The sequence below is a fragment of the Scylla paramamosain genome, chromosome 23 (genome assembly GCF_035594125.1).
Source record: "Scylla paramamosain isolate STU-SP2022 chromosome 23, ASM3559412v1, whole genome shotgun sequence".
NCBI classification, from domain to species: Eukaryota; Metazoa; Arthropoda; class Malacostraca; order Decapoda; family Portunidae; genus Scylla; species Scylla paramamosain.
This window is the reverse complement of record NC_087173.1, coordinates 5,402,986-5,427,019: the sequence shown is the minus strand read 5'-3', so window position 1 is coordinate 5,427,019 and position 24,034 is coordinate 5,402,986. Positions and strand designations below refer to the sequence as shown.

The window sequence follows — 24,034 nt, the reverse complement described above, 5'->3', positions numbered from 1 at the left end:
GATCTTTAACTCTCCCTAATAAAACATGACCAGTGTTCACTAAGACAACAAATTCATTGACAGCAGGAGTGATGGAGTGGTTCACATTCTTCAGTGCCTGGAGTGTTGTTACTTTGTCTCGGTAAAATTGTCGATTATTCAAATGAAGTAACAAGTGCAATGCGTCATTAGAGGAAAGGGTTAATGTCGTGTTTTGTTGTTGCCTTGAGGTGCGTAAGGTGCTTATGCTGATGTCACTGAACTATGAAGAGAGAAGTATCGGAACATCTCTGTAACTAAACTGCTCTTCATTTGGAAATCTCTTGCCTGTTTACTTCTTTGGGGGAGCTGGAGATTAGAAGACGCTTTTTCCTTTTATTGTGTCTTTGGCCTTTCTCCTTAAAAGAAAAGAACCGGAGTTGCACAGCCGCTCATCCATCATAACCACCACTCAAGGCCACCTATCTAGCAATGCAGCCTATCTGACAATGCTTCATACCTTCAATATGCATTCATGTTTCAAATTCTCAACATTTATTATGTAGCCCATAAAACGAGGCACTAGCGAAAATACTGCATAAGTTATGGACCGTAAGCGATTTCCAAGTGACATTTATCATAAACATTCGATATTCATAATCTTTCGTGGCAAATAGGACGAGACACAGGTCAAACTGGTCAAACTGGTCAAACTACAGGTGTGCTCAAATTAACATATTCCCGCAGCTAGCAGAGCCCTGGGCAGTACAGGCTGATCAAACCCGGTGATTCCCAGGCCCGGGGTTCACCACAACACTGGCGCGGCACCAAACAGCCGTCCGCAGCCTCTCATCGCGTCCATACGCTCACCTTTTTAATTCAGGGTGGCCGTGAGCTGGGCGGCGAGGGTGGCGGAAGGGTCTCGCGCCGCGCTCACCCGCGCCGCTTTACATACAAATTATCATTTTCCCGGCGATGCACATTTACAGTGAGGTGTAAATTCGACTTCACAGCCAATTACAGGAAACTATTCGAGCGTAGCGGAGATTGCCTTCACCTCCCGCCAGCGCTCACGAAGGAGGAGGAGGAGGAGGAGAACGAGGAGGAGGAGAGGTGTAGTATTTAACCCACAGTGGAGCAGGTAATGTAACACAATGACCACTATACGAGAAACACCAAAGCTCACAAGATAAGCTGGTGAAAATCTTCTCATAAAGGTCAAAAAAAAGTCGTCAGAAATCTACCTCGAATCACGGAGTGAATGACCACAAGCCTTCATCAGGGGTAAGATGAAGTGACCACTCAAAAGATCGAAAAAAAAGTGTTATAAAACTTACCTCCATGAAAAGATAGAATAAAAAAAAATACAAAAAGCTTTCCTAAATAAAAAAAAAATAGTAAAAACATTCCTAAAATTAAAACATAAATGATAAAAAACTTTCCTAAATAAAAATATGAACAGTAAAAACTTTCGTAATTGAAAAGATAAACAGGAAAAAAAAATCCTAAATAAAAAGTTAGAACCCAAAAAAAAAAAAAAAAAAAAAAAAACAGATAAAAACATCCATCAAAAGGCAGCTAATTAAGAAGCCCCCTCAAATCTTCACACCTGAACGCAAAGGCAATCAGGTGAAGGAGTAGCTACCTGTGCAGTGCTTTAAATCAACTGCCCCCCACACAGGTGAGTCACGCCAGGGAGATTCACCCGGAAATCATTTGAGTCACTATGATGGTGGTCCTGAACGGTTCACAGGCAACACTAATTAACTAATGAAATCACACACCTAACAAGTGGGACTCAAAACACGTTCATCACCCAAACGAGACTGTTCATACGCGTTAATCAAGTCACCACCACCCTCACCACCGCCATCACCACCGCCATTAACAACACCACCGTCCCTTCCTCCCATACATCACTTTCTTCCCTCCTATACTCTATGCACTTCCCTACTTTATCCTCCCTTCTCTCTCTCTCTTTCTCCGCTACTATACTTTCTCATGTTCTCCCTCTCCTCTTCCCCTCTCTCTATTCCCTATTCATTCACTCTCCCTCCCTATACATTCTCTCCCATATACTTTAGTGTCCTCTCTCCTTCCGCACACACACACACACACACACACACACACACACACACACACACACACATTTTATTAACCACAAAGTTGTAAAATAAAACTATGAAATCACATTACATAAATCAATAAAACAATGAACACACACACACACACACACACACACACACACACACACACACACACACACACACACATACACAGACACACACACACACACACACAGATGGACGCAGTGTTGACAAAGACGATAATTGTGTTTGGTAATGATGACTGATGGAGTTAGTGGTGACGAGATGTGTCAGTCAGTGTCCCCCAATTAGGCAAAGAGGGGGGTTGGACAGGAGGAGGAGGAGGAGGAGGAGGAGGAAAATACAGTAGGTCTTCATTAAGGAGTTGTTGACCAAGAAGGTGATAATGAAGTTTATTTTTGAAGCTAAACTAACCTAACATATTGACAGACACTGGACAGACAGGCAGACAGACAATACTGATAACTCACATGCAAGTGTTCAAAACCACACACACACACACACACACACACACACACACACACACACACAAAGAATGTGAACGTGACACAACACTGTTTAAATACAAATACGAAATATACTCTCTCTCTCTCTCTCTCTCTCTCTCTCTCTCTCTCTCTCTCTCTCTCTCTCTCTCTCTCTCTCTCTCTCTCTCTCTCTCTCTCTCTCTCTCTCTAAACATAAACGAAATCCAAAAAAAAAAAAATAAAAATAAAAATAAGAAGAAAAAATAGAGAGAAAAGATCATTCCAACGAGGGCCAACGCGACTGACAGAGCACCCCAACACTTCTCACCGCAAACACCCCGAATAGAGAGACACAGGCTAGAGAGAGGCTTCCCCTGCAGTAGGCGGTGAAGGGTGCGGAGAGACCTAACCGAGTCCTCCCTAGGCACCCTATGGAGCAATAATAATAACAGTAAGCGCCCTCCCTCGCCCATTTGTACGCAGTTATTACGGCGAGAGAGGACGGAAAGCTTGCCAGGAGGGTGGAGGCAGTCAGTTCTGCGGCAGGCGGTGACCCAGAGACTGTGTAGCTGTGCAGGGATCTCTGTTTCTCCCCCCCCTCGCGTTCCTGTTGCCCTTAACTGGTTCCTACTGCCGTCTCTGTCCCTCTGTCCCCTGTCACTGTGTTCTGGTTAGGCTGCGAGGGAGCATGTGTCAAGTGATGGGTGTGTTGTGTAGATCATTAAGGTGTTATCAGGCTTCTATGGTGTTATGGTGAAGGTAATGATGTTACCTATGGTTGTGTTTGTGTTGTGTTGGTTAGGTGTGGATGGATAGGTATATCAGCGAGAGAGAGAGAGAGAGAGAGAGAGAGAGAGAGAGAGAGAGAGAGAGAGAGAGAGAGAGAGAGATAGAGAGAGAGAGAGAGAGAGAGAGAGAGAGAGGAGAGAGAGAGAGAGAGGAGAGAGAGAGAGAGAGAGAGAGAGAGAGAATCCATACACATATATAGCTACAAACAATGGCTCACATAAAATAAAAATAAAAAAAATACACACGCACGTCCATACTCATTGACTGAAGGACAAAAGGGACACACACACACACACACACACACACACACACACACACACACACACACACGTACAAACATTACCTTCTTTAATCAATACGAAAAAAAAAAAAATATATATATATATATATATATATATATATATATATATATATATATATATATATATATATATATATATATATATATATATATATATATATATATATATATATATATATACAAAGTAGCAACAATAACAATAATAACTCACTGCATCACAAGAAAGGGCAGACCGTCGTTCCCTTCCATTGAAAAGTCTCTTAAAGGACAAACACGAAGGCTATTCCTTGTTCTTCCTTTGTGTTCTCTTGTGCTCCCTCACTCGCGTCCCTCTGGTTGGTCTATGAGAACATCTAAGTATATTTGTAGGCTTTTATTTTCAGGTTTTTTTTTTTTTTTTTGTTTACTTCCCAACAGTTATGATTCTTTATCCTACAATTATCAACCATCCATCTCTCTCTCTCTCTCTCTCTCTCTCTCTCTCTCTCTCTCTCTCTCTCTCTCGTCTCTCTCTCTAGCACAACAATCCTGCTTCTCCTCCCCGCCTGTGTGTGTAAGTTATGTTCTTGTTTTCACCTAACTCCCCCCTCCGCACCATTTCGTATCAAGTAAATAATGCAGGAGCCCCGGTATAGTTATTCACACACGCAGAGAGAGAGAGAGAGAGAGAGAGAGAGAGAGAGAGAGAGAGAGAGAGAGAGAGAGAGAGAGAGAGAGAGAGAGAGAGAGAGAGTCAGACGTACAGGTAAACTTCTTCCTCCACGTCAGGCCTGTGTACTGGAAGCTCTTTCACTCCAGAGTTTACCTAAAGCACTGCACGATTCGAAGCTGAAAATGACGTTAATTCCTAAACTACACCAACACTTCCCTTTCCCACACCCCCTCCCCCTCACACACACACAGACACATACACACACACTCACGCACCTCAGTAGCCCCACGCGTCGAAGGGGCTGCACAAATTACCCTGCCTTCCTCCCCGCTCCCCTCAACCCTGCCCCTTCTCCCCGCTCCCCTCAAAGCTGGGGTCGTGTTTGCCAGCCACAAACTCACCCAATGAAAGACAAACACGAATGCTGCTTATTCAGCCAACTGTCGATTTGCTTGTCGTCCTGCCACGGGAGTTTTGTCTGGCCACTCTCCCCCGCGCCATTACTCGCCGGGAAAGCAACGAAGCGAAGGGACGTTACCGGCGAAAAATGGCGTGTGTGTGTGTGTGTGTGTGTGTGTGTGTGTGTGTGTGTGTGTGTGTGTGTGTGTGTGTGTGTGTGTGTGTGTGTGTGTGTGTGTGTGTGTGTGTGTGTGTGTGTGTGTGTTCGCGCTGTGATGACCGTCTTTCTAAATATTTTTGCTATTTTACCATAGATTTACGAAATATTCCTATATTTCCCACGTGTGTGTGTGTGTGTGTGTGTGTGTGTGTGTGTGTGTGTGTGTGTGTGTGTGCGCGCAAGGATTCATGTATGTAGATTGATGACGGAGGCAACACGCGTGGGGAAAGCTTCCTAATACATAAGCATCACTACTCTTGGCCTTGTTGATCAGAGGCGGGGCTTCGGTAGTGAGCGGCGCCTCTTGTCTCACACTCGCCACCACAGTGCACGGAGATGAATGTCGGCTCACACTTCGAGTGTCTCATAACATGTATCATTCATATTTCATCACCAGCCATTACGATTCCACGGCGGGAGGTCACCACCACTCAATCTCCCGCAGGTTGCTGTTTTGGCTGTTTGTTTATTTCAGGCCACTCTAGGAAAATATATAATCTAATCATTTGTATAGTTTGTACTGGTATGTCTCGCTGTCTGTCTTTCCTTTTAAAATCACTGGTAGTTTTCACTAAAGTCAGTTCAATATTCATACTAAGCAGCATTCGGAAATTACAGCGAAATTAAACAATAAATAATAAATGAAGTGGGGAAAAAGTCAATGGCGGTAAAAAGTGGAAATTTTGCGAAAAGAACACACACACAAAAAAAAAAAACGTTAAAAAAGGTGGAGTTAAAATGTGACGGAAAAAGCGAATGACTCCAAAAGTCTATTCCATTTCACCACATTAATTCTATGAGAAGAAGAGACTATACTTGTGTCACGTACAGTCACCATGTCCTGCTTCCCGAGAGTTAATCAGAGTCCGCTATCAGTACTCGTAAACCGTAAGTAAAAAGAGCATTTAAAGCAAGTCCTCATAAAGACCTTAATCAGACGCACATGAAAAGCCTCGTGTTTGCGGACTCCACGTGATACCTACATGAAAACACTCCAATCAAGGCTTATCTGCCGCCGCCACAAAACACTTCTCGTTTTGCCATTTGCGCCATTTTTGCCTTTTTTGCCATATTGCGCCACTACCAGAAGATTGAGTGGGATAGATCCAAACCAGCCCACTCACTCACACACACACACACACACACATACACACACACACACACACACACACACACACATTCCCAGAGACACAAGACATACATCTATCCAACCGTTTACAACCCCTTCCCTTCCCTTCCCCAGACACACGGACACGGAAACACACACACACACACACACATCTACAAAGGCTAAGCGGAGGCACCTACACGATCGATCAAATTGTATCGCTCCTGCAAAACGTGACAGGGAGCTCCAATCGCCCTCCGTAATTGTATTGAGACGGGATCCATTATTCCGCTCAACGGGTGGAGACAGAATTCCTCGCATTAAACGCTCAATTTGCCTGTTTGTCTTCGCTACTACATCCGCGGCGAGGGTTGAGCTTCCTCTTACAACTCTGGACTGATTTATAGTGAAGAGAGCCATCTTTGCGCCACTACCACTGCCACAACTGCCACCGTCGAAGCTTCTACCACCACCTAGACTCTTTACCTTGTTACAGACTCGGCCTTTTCTCCTGCTGTAAATTTGGAAAGTCAAGGTAATGGTCGTGTCTGCTGTTTTCGGACACCCTCACACCCAGTAAATAACACTAAAGGTACTTATACGAGACACATGAAGAAATAGTGCCCTCTCCCTCTCCCTCTCCCGTTCTCTAGTGTCCTTTCCTTAGTCTCTTCCTTGTCCCTCTGGCCACTTCTTCCTTCCTTCCTTCCTCCCTTCCTTCCCTTCTCTCTCTCAGCCGTCCTTCCTCGGCTCCTTGGCTTCCTCCTTCTCTCCGTCTTGACCCTAAGTCAGCGGCTCTTCTCCCAGCCGGACTCTTCCTCTTCCTCTTCTTGGCTCACACCCTCGCCCTCCTGTCCGCTTCACTCTCACGGAAGATTAAATTTTGGATTGCCCGGGAGGGTACACGACCCCCTCCCACGCGAACCTGAAGGAGGAGGAGGAGGAGGAGGAGGAGGAGGAGGAGGAGGAGGAGGAGGAGAGAAGAAAAATGAAGAAAAGGTTGCAGAGACAAGTTGCTCCACCAGGATTGTATACTCTTAACTCCTTCACACACACACACACACACACACACACACACACACACACACACACACACACACTGCTGCCTCAGGCCTTCGTGACCCACCGCAGGCGATGTACCCCTTCCCTTCCCTTCCCTCCTGCAGGCGTGGCTGTCGAGGGAGCGAGGTGAGGGGCATATGATGGAGTAGTGGTGGTGGTTAGGGTAATAGAAATAGGACTAGTAGTAGTAGTAGTAGTAGTAGTAGCAGTAGTGGTAGTGGTGGTGGTGGTGGTGGTGGTTGTAGTAAGAGTTGGATAGGATGTAACCAAGAGTGAAATCAAATAAAGGATACATTTAGCAACGCCTTCCTGAAATAAACCTAACGGAGGATGACTCGATTACTGGTGAATAATAAAGGCGAGGAACATCCCACACTATTGAAACCTAACTTATTCCGCAGCCACCTTTCAGAAGCTAGAAGTGCGACGAACACAAATTGGGTGTACAATGTTAACTAAAAAAGAAAAGCGTGTATGTAGTATTAAAATAACGCTTTGTAGACAAATGTTTTAGTCATGTTCACACTCAATTCATCTTTTTAACTAATTTTCTATTTTGTATTTGCTATTTTGTAATTTGCATGAGTGTTACCTTATTAATATTGTTGTTTTAGTGTGAATTCAATATTTTGTTGTTTGTATGGTTGTTACCTTGTCAATGGTTCCCTCATTTCTCTATTAATGTTTCTCTTTAAGTCTACATATAAAGTATCAGTTTGTATATTTTACGTTTCTCCTGAAAAGTTTGTAGCTTATACAGAGACACCTGACATGATTGTAACACACTTGCATGCTTCAAATATTTCAAGAGAAAAATATTCACAGACACACCACACACCCACTCACCCACACCCTCCACACTCACCCCTCACCACCCACTTGCTCTTCCACATTCACACCCACTCCTCGCCACACACACTCATCCACACGCTCCACACTCACTCACTGCTCCACACTTACTCATCACCACCCACTCACTCATCCACATCCACTCCTCGCCACACACACACACACATCAACACTCACTCATTCATCCACATCTACAGTCACTCCTCACCACACACTCACTCATCCATACTTACTCAGGAGCCTAGACATATATACCTTCCTCATCTGGCAAGTAATGAGGGAATGGAACCCTTCCCACCCAGACCGGCGCGTGACGAGGCCCGGGGAAGCTGCTGCCGGCAAGCCTCTCTGCAGCCCCAGAGGACGATTGGGTGGTTGGGCCGCCCTCGTGAGCTGGGTAATAACACCTTTCATTACCAGACGCCGATCAGGAAGGCCGACCCGCCCAGGCTCACGTCCTCCCGCCTTGACCACACCTTGCAAGCTCCCTTCCCACGCCCACCAGCCCACACACCGGTCTTGAGTGAAATTAATCTCTGTACGCTGTTAACTGGTGAGGGTAGTGGTGGTGGTGGTGGTAGTTTTAGATATAATTGTTGTTGTAGTTGTAGTAGCAGTAGTAGTAGTAGTAGTAGTAGTATTCAATGAGAAAGAGATGATGAATATTGCTGATACATTATCTATCACTGGCCATATTTTTGGTAGTAGTACTAGTTGTAGTAGTAGTAGTAGTAGTAGTAGTAGTAGTAGTAGTAATAGTAGTAGTAGTAGTAGTAAAAGTAGTAGTAGTAGTAATAGGAGGAGGAGGAGGAGAACCTAACCTAACAGTAATGAAAATAGATAATGAATGTTTGCTGTATACTCTCAAAATGACGGGCCACGTTTCAGCTGGCAGGCAAAGAACCTTCTCTAGTCAGATGAGAATTTCCAGGCAGTCCACGACAGCAAACAAGAGAGATCCGATTTGACTTCACGGATAGAGAAATATTCCCCACTTTACAAATTCTAGCGAATATACTCCTGTTCCCCAAAAATAATCTTTATGCATATTCCGACTTCTCCCTCACTCTTTACATACGCTTCTATTCGTAAAACATAAACGTGCTCAAAAGAGAAATACATATAGTCCCTCTCTTTCAACTTTTCAAAATTCTTCTCTTTTCCGCATCGTTTCCCTGGGCGCTCCCAAAACATGCTCACTACATGCCCTCGTCTGCTGGTAAAATTGGCCGCTACAGCGATTAATTAATTAGCCAGACTTTGGTGTCCTGGGGCGCTGGAGGAATTGGGGCGAGGACTGCTGCGGAAGGACTGGCGCTGGGGAGGGAAGGACTGCGTTGACGAGATTCTGGTGAGGACTGTGAGCGGGAGAGGTAAAGTTGAACAAACGAAACTAACAAAGGAGCAATAAAGAATACAAAGTTAAGACAAGATCAAGACAAGGCTAAGTGAAGTTGAATACACGAAAAGAAATTAGCAAAAGAGTACAAAGTTAAGGCAAGTTGAAAACCAGGTTAAGAACAGGCCAATATTAGGTTAAGACGAATACACGAAGCCAAGAAAAGCCCAACAAAGAATACGAGTTAGGGAGCTTTGGAATTTTAAGTTCTTTGAAGGTGTAGGTAAGTTCAGGTGTTTATATAAAACTGCCCATTGTTTTCTGAGATGGTAATGCGGTGGCTGGTAGACAACTGTTTATCTATTTGTCTGTTTACGTCTTAATTTATTTAGTAACTTGTTTGCAATGTGATGATATGATGATAATGACAATGATGATGATAAAATAATCTATACACTAACATTTGCCCTGAAACTATAATCGATGATGTTATGAGCACAAAATTACTTAACAGGCCTTTACACACACGCACGCACACGCATACACGCACACACACACACACACACACACACACTAAGGAACAAATTGCGAAAGTGATAAAACATGCAATAAAACAACTTACAACAACCCCCAACACACACACACACACACACACACACACACACACACACACACACACACACACACACACACACACACACACACACACACAAAGGTCGATAAACATTGGTGGCTCTCCTGCGGCCGAGGATGGATGGGTACGGAAGGCCCCTGAGTATCGGGTGATCAGGCCTTATGACTGTAATTATGCTGATGTATTGCGGCGAGAGGGACGCAGGAGGGAGACAGAGTGGGGAGGCGCGGCAGGAGGGGAGGGAATCATGATAGAACCCCGTATAGAGTAAGTGAGAGGGAAGAAAAGGGGAGAGAATGGCGGTGCGGACGGCCGGGAGAAAAGATATATAGCCAGAGGGCCGGTAAGGAGGTAATGCAAGTGGTGGTGTTGCTTCAGGACGACTATGGGATTCTTATGCATGAGGACGTAACATAACGCAAAGCTTCTGCACTGCGATAGCACCGTGCAAGACCTACGATACTGCTCCTATTCCTTCTTACGCTATACCTCTGCCATAACAGTATGTAAAACCCACCATGCACCTCCTGTTCCTTCTCGGGGAGGAAGGAATAACCCAACACAAACTTGACCAATGGAGTGGGTTTCCTCGCGCTCCATACACCATTGGGTCCAACGCAGACGTAAACTCAAGAATACACAGGAAGAAAATAAAAAGATCATGGGCATTTCAGAAGCCGGTGCAGGACTATAAAGGCAGGTCGTGGTGGGGAAGATTTGCTCGGGGGATCTGAAAAATTCAATTGTGAGCAATTTATAAACTTTTGGGAGCTTTGGAGCGGCTGGACGAGAGGGAGTGGAAAGGCGAACCACCACCACCACCATTACCACCACCACCACTACCTCTACCTGGGCAATACCTGTGCGGGGAAGATCTTGTTATTCCTTACCGACTGATGACTAGGGATCCTGCTAAGCTCTCCCATGGGAGTCTCGCCCCGCCTCAAGTAAAATAGTGTTAACTTAATATCTGGAAGAGAAACCTTCGTATTTATTAATCTAGGATCTATACCTTGACAATAAGTAGTGCAGCTTATTGCAGACTGCCTCATAACGGCCAATACGTCTGCTGCTGTTTGTTCCTATTTTGTTTATGATTACTGTCGCCACTACTACGGAATTTCAATGGAATGTAAGTGAAAATAGCGGAAGAAAATCAAGAACTATTAAACTAAGAAAATAAAAAAAAATACAAAGTAGAAAATTGCACATCGAGAATATCAAAGGATGTTCATTTCACTTGGTTTCGAAGTGAAATTTTCATCTGTTTCTCTCCACCTCTAGAAACCATCCTTTTTTCAGCTTTCACCCAGATGAGGCTCACGCGGCGTTTATCAGAGGTGTGCTTCATCCCTTGACTCCTTAAATTATACCAAGCAACGCCTTCCACTTGTTCGTAATTTTTTTAAACCTCACAATTCATGGCACCTTCACCCTTTCTTTTCCCAGTAATGTTCACGCGCCGTTTGTCAGCGGTGTATTTCATCTTGTGACTCCTTAAATAACACCAAAGGACGCATTCAACTTGCCCTTATTTTTTAATATTACAATTATTTTTCTCTTTTTCTTCTCTTCCAGTAAAATTCATGACCCATTTGTTAGAAGAGTACTCTGCTATGTGACTCCTTAAATAACACCAACACGCCTTTATCTCGTCCTCATTTTCTGAAACCCTACAATTTTTTTTTTCCTTCTCTTCTCTTCCGGTAAAATTCATGAGCCGTTTGTTAGAAGAGTACTTTATCATATGACTCCTTAAATAGCACCAAGACGCCTTCTACCTGTAATTTCTTCAACCTCACAAATCATTTCTTCCTCTCTTCCAAGAAAATTTACGTGTTTTATCAAGAAGTGCACTCCGTTTTGTGACTTTTTGGTCTATTTTTTTGCTCTCACCACGACTATTTTCAAAAGCCACAGAAATGAGCACCAGGGTTCCCAACAATGTTTCCCCTATTAGTAATACAGAAATCTTGTTAAAATGTCACTGGAAATGTGTAAAAAAAAGTATTAGAAATCCGTGTCCCTTTAAATAAAGTCTTTCGAAAGCGTTGGAAGTGTGACGCAGAGGGGTTTCAGAATACGAGTCTTTACATCACACCAAGCACACACACACACACACACACACACACATACCTTTCTTCCACTTCATTCCCAAACCATAAATCTTGTCACCTCCTAAAAGCATCACTCCATTAATGAAAACATAGCCACATAAACAATAAAAGTCAAGGCCCACACAGAGGCACACACACCCACACACACACACACACACACACACACACTACGGACATCCATTGCTCCACGTAACTTATAGGTCAATACGTTACGAGCTGAAACATTGTGACGGAAAGTCGTTGAAAAAATAACATTTGTGATGATGGATACTTTTTTTTTTTTTCAGTAGCGCTGGGGCGTGAATGTTGTAAAGCCCGAATTTACAGGCCAATGTTTACCCAAGAGGAAGTTTATAAATGTTTCTAAAGTATTACACCGACCGACCAGCGCGCCGATATGCTTCATAAATTGTTGCTGAATTGAGAGAGAGAGAGAGAGAGAGAGAGAGAGAGAGAGAGAGAGAGAGAGAGAGAGAGAGAGAGAGAGAGAGAGAGAGAGAGAGAGAGAGAGAGAGAGAGAGAGAGAGAGAGAGAGAGAGAGAGAGAGAGAGAGAGAGAGAGAGAGAGAGAGAGAATAATGGAAAAAAGATTATGATCCATTACGTCAATAAATAAAGCGCACATTATGTGATTAACTGTCCCGGAAACGAGCTGGTACTAAGTGTTGAAAAAAAAAAAAAAAAAAGAGTAAAAAAAGTCTACATTTACTGTTATCAAAATGACATGCTAATGCTCGGGTGTACTGAGGGTGGACCTGTGCATCCTGATTCTTTTCCACGTATTTACTTGTATGTATAAAGGACGGTGAGATTTGTATGTACACTTTTTAATGCTGTGTGTGTGTGTGTGTGTGTGTGTGTGTGTGTGTGTGTGTGTGTGTGTGTGTGTGTGTGTGTGTGTGTACAGTGCAGGAGGGAAACGTGGGCGAATTCTGATGTCTGTATTCGGAAATTCATTTTACTTCCGTACTTTCTACCCTGGAATCCTGAATCAGCGTAAATACGACTTAAAAACCGGTTGGCTCCCTGTATTCATCAAGCTACTGCAGGAGGGGAAGGGATTTCTACGACCATTTCCATTTCCTTTCACTACTCTCTGCCAGGGATCTTAATTCTCATCACTGGATACCTTTGAATACACTCAGGTACGTTTTATTTGGGCACTTTACACCCTGCGGAGCCTTAATCAGTTAATCGATGCGTTAAAAAAAATTCTAACTTTCCGTCCTTCGAGTTATTGCAGAGGGGAGAGGGAGCTGTGATCGCTGAATATTCATGGGTGTCTTTTAGGGCCAGAACACGTGTCATTCGCCAGGTGTAGAGCACAGGGTCGTTAGAGAGGCAAAGTAAAGAGGTGACGAGGTAAGTCTTCAGGTTCGGTTTTGGTGATGAAGGAAAGAATTAACTGAAACAAAAAAACAAAAAAAACTATGGAAAGAAAGGTAAAGACAGGTACGTATGTATGTGTTATTTTTGTTAGTGATACAGGAATGGGTTTATGAATAGTAGATGCGGAAGAAAATATGATGAGAGAAAAAGACGCTAAAAGGTAAAAGGATACTGATGGAAAAGATTACTAAAGGAAGAGGTATTGATGAAAAGGAAGTTGAAGGAAAAGATAATGAAGGAAAGGATATTGAAGGAGCACAGGCACACACACACACACACACACACAGAGAGAGAGAGAGAGAGAGAGAGAGAGAGAGAGAGAGAGAGAGAGAGAGAGAGAGAGAGAGAGAGAGAGAGAGAGAGAGAGAGAGAGAGAGAGAGAGAGAGAGAGAGAGAGAGAGAGAGAGAGAGAGAGAGAGAAATAAAGAAAAATTACCACATAGCGGAAAAGAGTAATAAAGAAAAAAAACACTGGTAAAAAAAAAAAAACCTGAAGTGAAATATGCAATGAAAAGGAACGAACGAACAATAAAATAGTAACACAATCAAATAAAAACCAACGAACTCTGAAAAAAAAAAAGCTGGAAAAATATTGATATACAAAAGTAAAGGATACAACAAGTCACCAATAAACCAAGGAAAAAAAAAGGGAAAAAATATGTATAACCTGACTTTTCTCTCCCTTTCTCTCTCGAACTGAGGTGAAAGTCATTGCGCTTAGAGAAAAAAAAATGAGAAAAAAGACACGAAAAAATCACCCCTTGAAAAAGAAACAAAAAAAAAAAAAAAGAAAAAGAAAAAAATAAAAAGAAAACGAAATATGTGGGAAGTAGGAACAGAAACAAGTGGCCAAATAATTTTTTTAAATATGAAATGGAGGGGAAAAAATAAGAATTGCTAAATGTGAAAGGGAAAAAAGTGGCATCGTCTTAATGGACAGCCCAGGGAAAAAGGCGAGAATAAGGAGCGTCAGACTCTGCTGGAAGGAAAATGGAAAAAGTCAGAATTTTTAGGGAAACAGGGAGAAGAAAATGTCTTGACTCGATGATGAGAGGAGAGAGGGAGGAGGAGAGGAGGGAGGAGGAGATGACTGTGGAGGAAAGAGGAAGGTAGGCGTAAAGAGAGAGAGAGAGAGAGAGAGAGAGAGAGAGAGAGAGAGAGAGAGAGAGAGAGAGAGAGAGAGAGAGAGAGAGAGAGAGAGAGAGAGAGAGAGAGAGAGAGAGAGAGAGACGGAATGGAGGGAGGAGATAAAAGGAATAATGATGAAAAGCCAAACGACGAAGTGAGGGAAGATGAGGGAGTGTGTGAGAGAACGAGTGAGTGAGTGTGCCAGTGAGTGAGTGAGTGTGCCAGTGAGTGAGTGAGTGAGTGAGTGAGAAAATGAGGAAACGAGAGAATGCGTTGAAAAGCTGACGACAAGCGCAACATTTTCTCTTTCTTCCTTCCATCCTTCCATCATGCACTTACGTAGTCTTCCCCTCCCTCCCTCCCTCCCTCCCTCCTTCCCTTGACCTTAGCTTCTTTCCCTTCCTTCTTTGATCCTTTCCACCTCTTGCACATTTTACCACCGCCTTTTATCCTTCCCTCGACTCCCTCACGCCCGTCTTCACTTCCTCACTTATTTAACCAACCTAATATATAATTCCCCACTGCATGATCCTCTTAACCCAGGAAAGGGCATGATTTATTTAAGTAGACAAGAGATGCTATCCTGTCACCATATGTCTCTCTGTGTCACCGCCTCCTCTGCCTCCCATGCGTGTAGCAAACGTGTAGGGACTTGCTGTAAGCTGTGTAGTCAGTGCATAAGGGTTTTGCTAGACAGATGGGCTTAATTCCTGACCCCTGTGCATTAATACCTAAGTGGAAAGCAGGTAATGTGTACTGCTTTGTTTAAGAAGTTTAGATTTATCATTTTATTTATTTATTTATTTTTATTTTTTTTTATTTTTTTGTGTGTGTGAGTGAATATTTTGTTTGTCATAACTTCAGTGTATTGATAAAACGATCTCTCTCTCTCTCTCTCTCTCTCTCTCTCTCTCTCTCTCTCTCTCTCTCTCTCTCTCTCTCTCTCTCTCTCTCTCTCTCTCTCTCTCTCTCTCTCTATAAAAAATAGTGTGAGGTAGGGAGAAAGCTCGCCCACCGAAAAATTCTCTCTCTCTCTCTCTCTCTCTCTCTCTCTCTCTCTCTCTCTCTCTCTCTCTCTCTCTCTCTCTCTCTCTCTCCCATATAAAAAAAAACTGAGGGAGGGAGAAAGCACACCCACCAAACTCTCTCTCTCTCTCTCTCTCTCTCTCTCTCTCTCTCTCTCTCTCTCTCTCTCTCTCTCTCTGGAGTCATCGATTTTAAGCGTATTCCGTGAAAATCTGAAATGCTACCCCGGATATGAAGCGGTGCACAGAGGCTGGCTGTGTGTCTGTCTTCCTTTTTACTGCTATGTTCTTTACGACCTCTGTGTATTTATTCACTTCCCGGGAATGTGATGCGTGAAGCGAGACTGAATTCCGATGTCCTGCCGAGTGTGTGAGCGTCAACAGGTGTTTGGCTTTGCTTAGGCCAGCCAGCCAGTCACCCAGTCACCCAGGCAGCCAGAGAGCCAGCATCAAAGGAGTGACTTGACTCTTGACTCTTGACTCTCTGTGCCTGAACGTTAAAATGTCTGTCTTTGTGGGTGAGTGTCTTTGTGGGTGAAAATGTCTTTGGTTTCGCGTGTTAGGTTATCTTTAGCTCTGTAGGTGAAAAATATCCTTGTGCGTGAAATGTCTTTCGTTCGTGGAAATAACTTTGGTTCTGTACATGAGAACATCAATTTTGTACGAGTACGTGAACTTATCTCTGAATCTTTACGTGAAAATATCTCTGTACGTGAAAACATTTGTGTGCATGGAGATATCTTTGCCTGTACGTGAAAATATCTGGCTTTAACTGTCTGTGTTTGTGTTTTCTCTTTTCTTTTTTTTATTTATTTATCTTCTATTTCAATTTTTTATTTCTATTTGTCAGTTTTATTCTTTTTTTATCAGTGTCTTTTTTTTATTCTTTTGTTTTCATATATGTCCATTTTCTATTTCTTTCTTTCTTTTTTTAAGAGGAGTGAATGTCTTTTCTTTCCCTTTTTCTATTTGCCTATTTTCTTTTTCCTTTCTACATTCCTGTGTGACTAATTCCAGCCTGTTTTCTGTACCCCCACCTCTCTCTCTCTCTCTCTCTCTCTCTCTCTCTCTCTCTCTCTCTCTCTCTCTCTCTCTCTCTCTCGGTTTTATCATACACGCCGTAGTAAAACTGGCAAGTGGATCATTTAGTGTTGAGAACGAGGCTTTGTCCAGCACAGGTATCTCAAACGTCACCTGGCACGTCAGACACTCATTACCGGGACACACCTGGGCACCACCTGCGCGCCAATTTATCGCCAGGTATTCTCGGTCCAATGTGAGGTTAAATTGGAGTCGAAATTACTTCTCAGGTGGAACGTAACGTGATAATTCCTGTCGCATGGTTACTGAAGAGGAAGGTAAGTGGTGCTATGTAGGGGGTGTTGGGAAGGGAGGTGGTGCTATGAAGGGTGTGTTGGGAAGGGAAGTGGTGCTATGAAGGGAGTGTTGGGAAGGGAAGTGGTGCTATGAAGGGAGTGTTGGGAAGGGAAGTGGTGCTATGAAGGGAGTGTTGGGAAGGGAAGTGGTGATACGAAGGGTGTGTTGGATGAAGGTACCGTATCAAGTCAAGTCCGTGCGATGATGAGATGGTGATAGTTGGGCTTCTATTTATGTACAGTGGACAAGGAACTGATAAATAAATATAGATAATTACACTGCTGCTTAATTAACACATCCCAAAAAGTTCAGAAGAGTCCCAGTTTGTTTGATCAATTTTAAAAAGAGTAGAGGCACATTTTCCTCTAACGCCACGCACTGTAACTGTCCTTGCCGCAGCGATCATCTCTCTTTAATTTGACTGCAAGGACAAAAGAATCGCTTCAACTTCGTCATCACACTTGCTGGACTGAAAGAAATAATGTACAAGGTTAAGAAATTACAGACAGAAGGCATCTTGGTGTTATTTAAGGAGTCATGGAGTGCTATTTTTTGTAGGACGGGCGGTGGTTAAGGGCAACAAAGCTTGGGGAAAAAGAAAGGCCCCAGTGAGGAGTCCAGGAAGAAGACGGTCCGAAAGTAAGTTCAAAATTACAGTGTCATCTGCTTTAAAGGTGCTGGCTGTGTTTTACGAGGCAGTGAGTGAAGGTGATAAAGGTGCGCTGACTGCTCTCACCTCTCACTGCCCAGGTGTAGCAAGGCATAAATAATCAAGCAATAAATGAACAGGCAAGACTTTTATTCAAATTATCAAACACTATATTTCACAAAGAAACACAGATAAATAACAAGGAGCGGCTGACCATTTAGTTTTTTGCAAAGCTCTTGGTGATATGCTACAGTAAAGTATGATATGTGTAAGATAGCAAAGGTGAAGGTTCCTCCCCATCCACAATTTCGTGAAGGGGTTTGTCGCGTACTGAGCAGCAGAGTCTAGCGCACGGTTTTATTATTATTTATTTATTTATTTCTTCCGAGTTCAATGATAGAGGATAACTGTCTATTTAATAATCTGATCTCTTGCCCCGCAGAATCGTAGTAAGGCCAAGCACCCAGCCAACCACTCCCAGGTGCTCAGCGTTTTCTCTGAATCTTAAGTCCGCTGATCGCCTTAGAGTCCATCAGTTGTCAGGTTTTATACGGAGAATGTCAACAGATCAGAGGGCTTAAGGTTCAGGAAAAACTGTAAAGATTCTGGAACGGCGTGCTGCACGTTAACAGATTTTAGATAGTGATTGTTCCCCTTCACCCAAGCACCCACACACACCCTTCACCCTTCCAGCTGCTCTCAACACAGCGCGAACGCTCCTAACGCAACGCGAACGCCAGTATTCATAACAAGGCTCCTTCCTCGCAAGCTTGTACACTATACCTAAATATCCCAATTAACTTTCCGCGGTTTTCCTCCACTCCCGGATGCCCCGCGCCGGCCATTGTGCTCACGGGAATAAAAGTAACTAATTGATTTTTTTCTCTCCAAGCTGGCCATTGTGTGAGACTGAATACAAAGCCACAGGAATGATGAGTTATTATGTTTGTAATATTCAGAGCTGGGAATTAAAAAAAAAATACAATAATTTATTAACGCAACATTGTCGTGAAAAGCAACGAATACACTACGATACAAAAAAGACTGAAAAAAATGCGTAGTTTTCTGGCATTCAATCCATCAGTTCGAGGCAAAAGGAGGAAAAGTGGCAGAAGAACGGCAGTAATTATATCAGGCTTCCAGGAATGTGAACAGTGGTAGGTTCCCTTCATACCTCCACCTCTCTGTCCCCTCCTTCTTCCCTCCCAGCCCTCCCCCACCTTCCCTCACTCCACCCCTCCACTCCTCCCTTCCTTTCCTTCAGCTACCTCCACCTTACCTCAGCCAAAACCAATCAAAGCCCTGAATACAAGATGAACAACGCAGCCAACCAATCATAACCCAGAATACAGCTTGGACGCGACAGGTACCCAATCAGAACTCGCCAAACAACACAATCCCGCCTGTCAGCCAATCAGGTGAGGCCAACAGAATCCTGAGTGCATTTGTGGATTTCCTAACATTTTTGGTTGTGTACATTCAATTTGTCATTCGCGCGTTCTTTAGTTCCCTTTGAAAATATAGGTATTAGTGGGAATTATTCTTTTTTTCATGACAAGGAGTAAATATTTCGAGGCAAACTGCAAGAGAACATCGACTAAACATTACTGTGACAAGAGCTGACCACCACTTTTCACTACCAGAGAGAGAGAGAGAGAGAGAGAGAGAGAGAGAGAGAGAGAGAGAGAGAGAGAGAGAGAGAGAGAGAGAGAGAGAAATTTACTTATAATACATTAACCAAAAGCAGCCTTATTGGAGTCGTGCCGGCGAAGGACGTATCTTTAAATGTTGATGATCATCCTGTGAATACTGCACGCGGGGTCACTTCTCCCAATAGCAGTAATATTTCAGGCTTGCCACACCTATATATACAACCAAGCGTCACCCAGTATATCCCGGACGCGCCTCCATGTCTCCACTTGAGGGGATTATAACATTACAGCATTACAAATCCACCGAACCTTATACCCACCCGCTCATTTTCTCCCACCCCGCTCATTTTCTCCACGATTCAAGTCCTTCCAGCAAAACTGAAGGTAAAGGGTATTCCAGGAACATTCCTACTTTGATTTCCAGGATTCAGTAACACCGCAGTGGGCTTATCTACCTTAATATCACTAAGACAAGAAATATTACCGCCACACAATCTTCCCCTAACGCTCGCTTCCCTCCCTCCACGCAGCTACAGCAAAGAAGTGACGGAGGACTTCTTGCTGTCTGCTGCATAATAGACACGCCCTGCAGTGAATAACCAACACAAAATCATACCAAATGCAATGATACAGCACGCCTTGGCTATCTTTATCTGTCAGGTGTATGTGAGATGGTACGTTTTCCTGCCATCCGCTACCTGTGACGTCCAGCTGAGAAGAAAAAAATCGCATCCGTCTAATTCCTCTATTTACTCGCCGCTTCTAGTGTACATACGCACTTCTAGCCCATGTGTGTTGAGTATGAATGATGTTTTTCTGCCGCCTGTTGTCTGAGAGAGAATAGAGTCAGCAGAAAGAACAAAAACCTCATCTCACATTCTTCTACCCCCTATGTCCTCACTCCCACGTCCCCAAGCTGTCAGCGGCGGGAAGGGCAGCAGGAAATCGTATTCTTTGACCGTCTTCAGCCTCAAATTCAATAAATCCGGAGTTTGCCTGAGTCTTAACTGGACGCGGACGCCGGACGGGTGCTAAAGTAACCGAGTTTCCGAGAGACGTGGACCTCGACAAGGGATTGGCCTCGTTTGCCGGCTCTGTTATTTGCTGGACTCTCACTGATATGGGTTTAAATTTATTAATACCCTTAGTAATTACCTTTTTTTTATATACATATCTATGCATATCCGTCCATTTATTATTAGTATTTTCTTTAGCTTTTTATGTATACTGGTCTTCGTTATAATGGTTGGCATCGGTCTGGTGATGCTGAAAACTTACTGGTCCGAAGTCTTCCCCTGATTACTTAACGAGACATAGTTAACAGTTTTCTGGCGTCAGAGAGAAAGTAACTTCCGCCACGTACGTAAGGAGGAAGACTCAATTTTAGCACGGCGGGAAAAAAGGCGAACATTCTCCGGGAAGCGGGACACAAAGGAGGACCCGCTGAATTGGGTGAGAGGGAGGCGGTTCACAGCTACCCAGAGAAATGGAAGCGGTTCTGAACTATCTAAAGAACCGATTTCACAGAGGTAGAGAAAATCGAACCTTCGCACACACACACACACACACACACACACACACACACACACATACTGACATACTCGTACATACAAAACCTCATCTGTCTGCAATCAGCAATTATTCAAAATAGGGACAAAAAATGCTACATACTTTTTGCGTTCCTTTCATAGTAAATGGGGACTGTATGTGTGTGTGTGTGTGTGTGTGTGTGTGTGTGTGTGTGTGTGTGTGTGTGTGTGTGTGTGTGTGTGTGTGTGTGTGTGTGTGTGTGTGTGTGTGTGTGTGTGTGTGTGTGTACAACAGGTACTGGGGTTGCCTCGTTTTACAAGTACAGCATCAGGTCTTACTACAAAAAGCTACAGTAAAAAAACAAAAACAAAATAAAAAATACGAGATCCATTAAGATATCGCAGTACATTCACTTGAAACATTTCTTCTTTAGGATCACGATAAATAACCTTCAAGGGAAACATGCATGCGAAAACAGATACGTGTGAATGAACAGACATAAAGAGGACAGATGGGTAAGGACAGAATAAGTAAGATGGCTGGTAAATAAAGATCCAGAAAAAGAAACTGTGAGAAGATTCAATACTCACTCAATATCCTTCAGTAGAACGCAACAGATTTGTCACATGAAATTATTATTATTATTATTATTATTATTATTATTATTATTATTATTATATATCACAAACTTCAGCCCATTAACCTGCACTACTGTCACATAATTAGCAGTAAATCGTGAAACTGGACAATTTACGGAAGAAAAACGTGAGTACGCACAATAAACACACACACACACACACACACACACACACACACACACACACACACACACACACACACACACACACACTAACTTTACACACAGACCAACTTTTACCACCACAACGTCGCGCTGGTGCTGAAAACTTGCTGCTGTGAATGCCAAGCCCGTGTATGTGTGTCTGTGTGTGTGTGTATGTGTGTGTGGAATGGAGCGGTCATAACCAGAGCAGGGACTGGGCTCTCCGTACCGGCTTTGTGCTCCCTTGATTTACTCCTCTATTGTCCTCAGCGAAGGCCCAGTTCTGTCGAGGTTGTGCATGTATTGTTGCCGTTTTGGCCGCCGGTATTCTTGGGCTAGGGAACCGCCGCCTTTGTCTGCCAGCAGGACCCGAACGAAATACAACAACTGCCCGCCTGAAATACAAGGAGGGCATCGACGCTCACGCCCAGCACTTGAATTTCGACTGAAGCAAGGCACGCTGGAATTTATACAACCTGCAGCTATCAGATCGTGCGAGACTGGTGGGCGAGGGAGAGAAAGAGAGAGACGCGGTAGGAGGACGACGAGAAGTGCAGGGAGGAGGGGAGGAGATGGAGATGGAAAGTTTTAAATAAGGATTACCGCCGCTGAAGACTTTGTTGGGGAAAAATGAATCTTCGACGCTACAAGTTTGCTCAAGTGCCAAGTGCTGACGCCTTACTAAAGTCTTACTCACGGCCCGTCGACACCGCCAACTGCCATCTTCATTGCACCACCCCTGCATCACTGCCTCACCACAGCACTCCACTCCATAGCACCGTCAAGGCGTCACTGTCAGCATCACCGCTACGGCATCACTACATCGAACACTCAATAACACTCCACAGCACCGTCAAAGCATCACTGTCAGCATCATAGCTAAGGCATCACTACACCATCACAGTATAGGCAAAGCATTACTGCCAGTCATTACCACAGCCTCATCACAACGTCACAGCATCAGTAAATCAGCATATCACATCACCGAAGCGTCACAGGATCTTAACAGCATTACGAAAATATCTCACTGCCGGACATTACTGCAAAATCAACACATTAACAGGATCACAGCAACATCAAATCCAGCAGCACTGTCACATCATCACAGCACACTACAGAACAGCAAAATAAACATGAACAAAAATATTCATCAATTCTTCATATAACAACTCCTCACAGCATGACAAGAACAGCAAGCAGCAACACTCGATAGCAGCATCAATCAGAAGTCAGCAAACAAACAAGGCATTACGTCCTGAATGAAGCACAACGAAGCAACGAGCCTGAAGCACCGGATCCTCTCCTCCTGTTTCGAAACACTGTACAGCCAGCATAAAAAAAAAAAAAAAAGACGAGTCGAAATAGTCTCATTATGAACCAGAATCCTCCTCATTAGAAAACAGAATCCTAATTAGAAACCAGTGCAAACAAAACCAAATAATGAACGCGGCAGACAAGGCAATTAGGAAACACAAAATCAGGCAAATAAGAAGGCAAAAGGAAAAACATTGACTTTTCTTAGGGATTAAACAAGAGGGAGATTCCTACGATGCGGAGTGAATACAAGGTATGAATCTGGCCAGCGGATCACAAAGGAACACAAAGAAATACAATGGAAAGCAAAGAAAGAACAAATACCATGGGACATCTTTGCGATTACGATCCACACAATACCTTCATTATAAACACCATAATCACCATCACCATCATCAGTCATCAGCCATCAGACGCATTGTCACACACACACACACACACACACACACATGATCGAAGCAGCAGCATCAGACCAAACAAACGACTTCAAAACAAAGCAACCAACAGACAGATAAATACAAAAAACAACAACAAAACATAATCAAGGAACGAACAACAGGAAGAAAAAGACAAAATACCCGCTGATCCAAAACATCTGAGCCAGGGACACAAGAAGACCACCACCACCACCACCACCACCCTCCTCCTCTTCCGCGCCGGTCACTCCCTCTCACGAGTCAAAGTCAACAAGTCCCATGGCTAATATTGACAAATGATCAACACGCGTCTCACAAGGTCGAGCCGATGGTGTGTGACGGAGGGACTTTCGACTCTCGCCTCCCTCATGGAAGATTTAAGAGTTCGGGGGACTAAAATGCCACGCAACCTGGGCATTAATCTCCCAGCTGTGAGGGGAAGAATTTCTCCACGGATTTTGCCTTCCTTCCTTCCTTCCTTGCCCAATTCCATCCATGACAGGAGGAGGAGCTGGAGGAGGAAGAGGAGAAGGAAGAGAGGAAAAGAAGGAATGAGCAAAAAAGGAAAAGAACATACACAAGGAGGAGGAATATCAGAGGAAGATACGACAAGTGGGTGGAGGAGGAAGAGAAGGAGGGAAGAGGGAAAAAAGGAAACAGAAAAGGAAAAGATAGAGAAGGAGGAATGGTCAAAAAAAAAAAAAAACGTACAGAAAAGAGGGAAGATCAGAGGAGAGTGCAGAAGTGGATGTAGGAGAAGCAGCAAGAAGA

At 43.7% G+C, this 24,034-nt stretch overlaps 1 protein-coding gene across 4 annotated transcripts in view; it reads right to left on the bottom strand.

Annotated features, from left to right (window-relative positions):
* The window catches only part of LOC135112048 (uncharacterized), a 194,779-nt gene that overhangs the window by 101,304 nt on the left and 69,441 nt on the right, over window positions 1-24,034 (bottom strand). The window contains exon 3 of one of the 4 annotated variants that reach the window (XM_064025921.1): window positions 3,835-3,964. The exons of the other annotated variants lie outside the window; for them this stretch is intronic. Within the exon in view, the coding sequence (XP_063881991.1) occupies window positions 3,835-3,872 (38 nt within the window). The 5' untranslated portion in view covers window positions 3,873-3,964. The remainder of the gene's footprint in view (window positions 1-3,834; window positions 3,965-24,034) is intronic. 4 annotated transcript variants of the gene reach the window in all.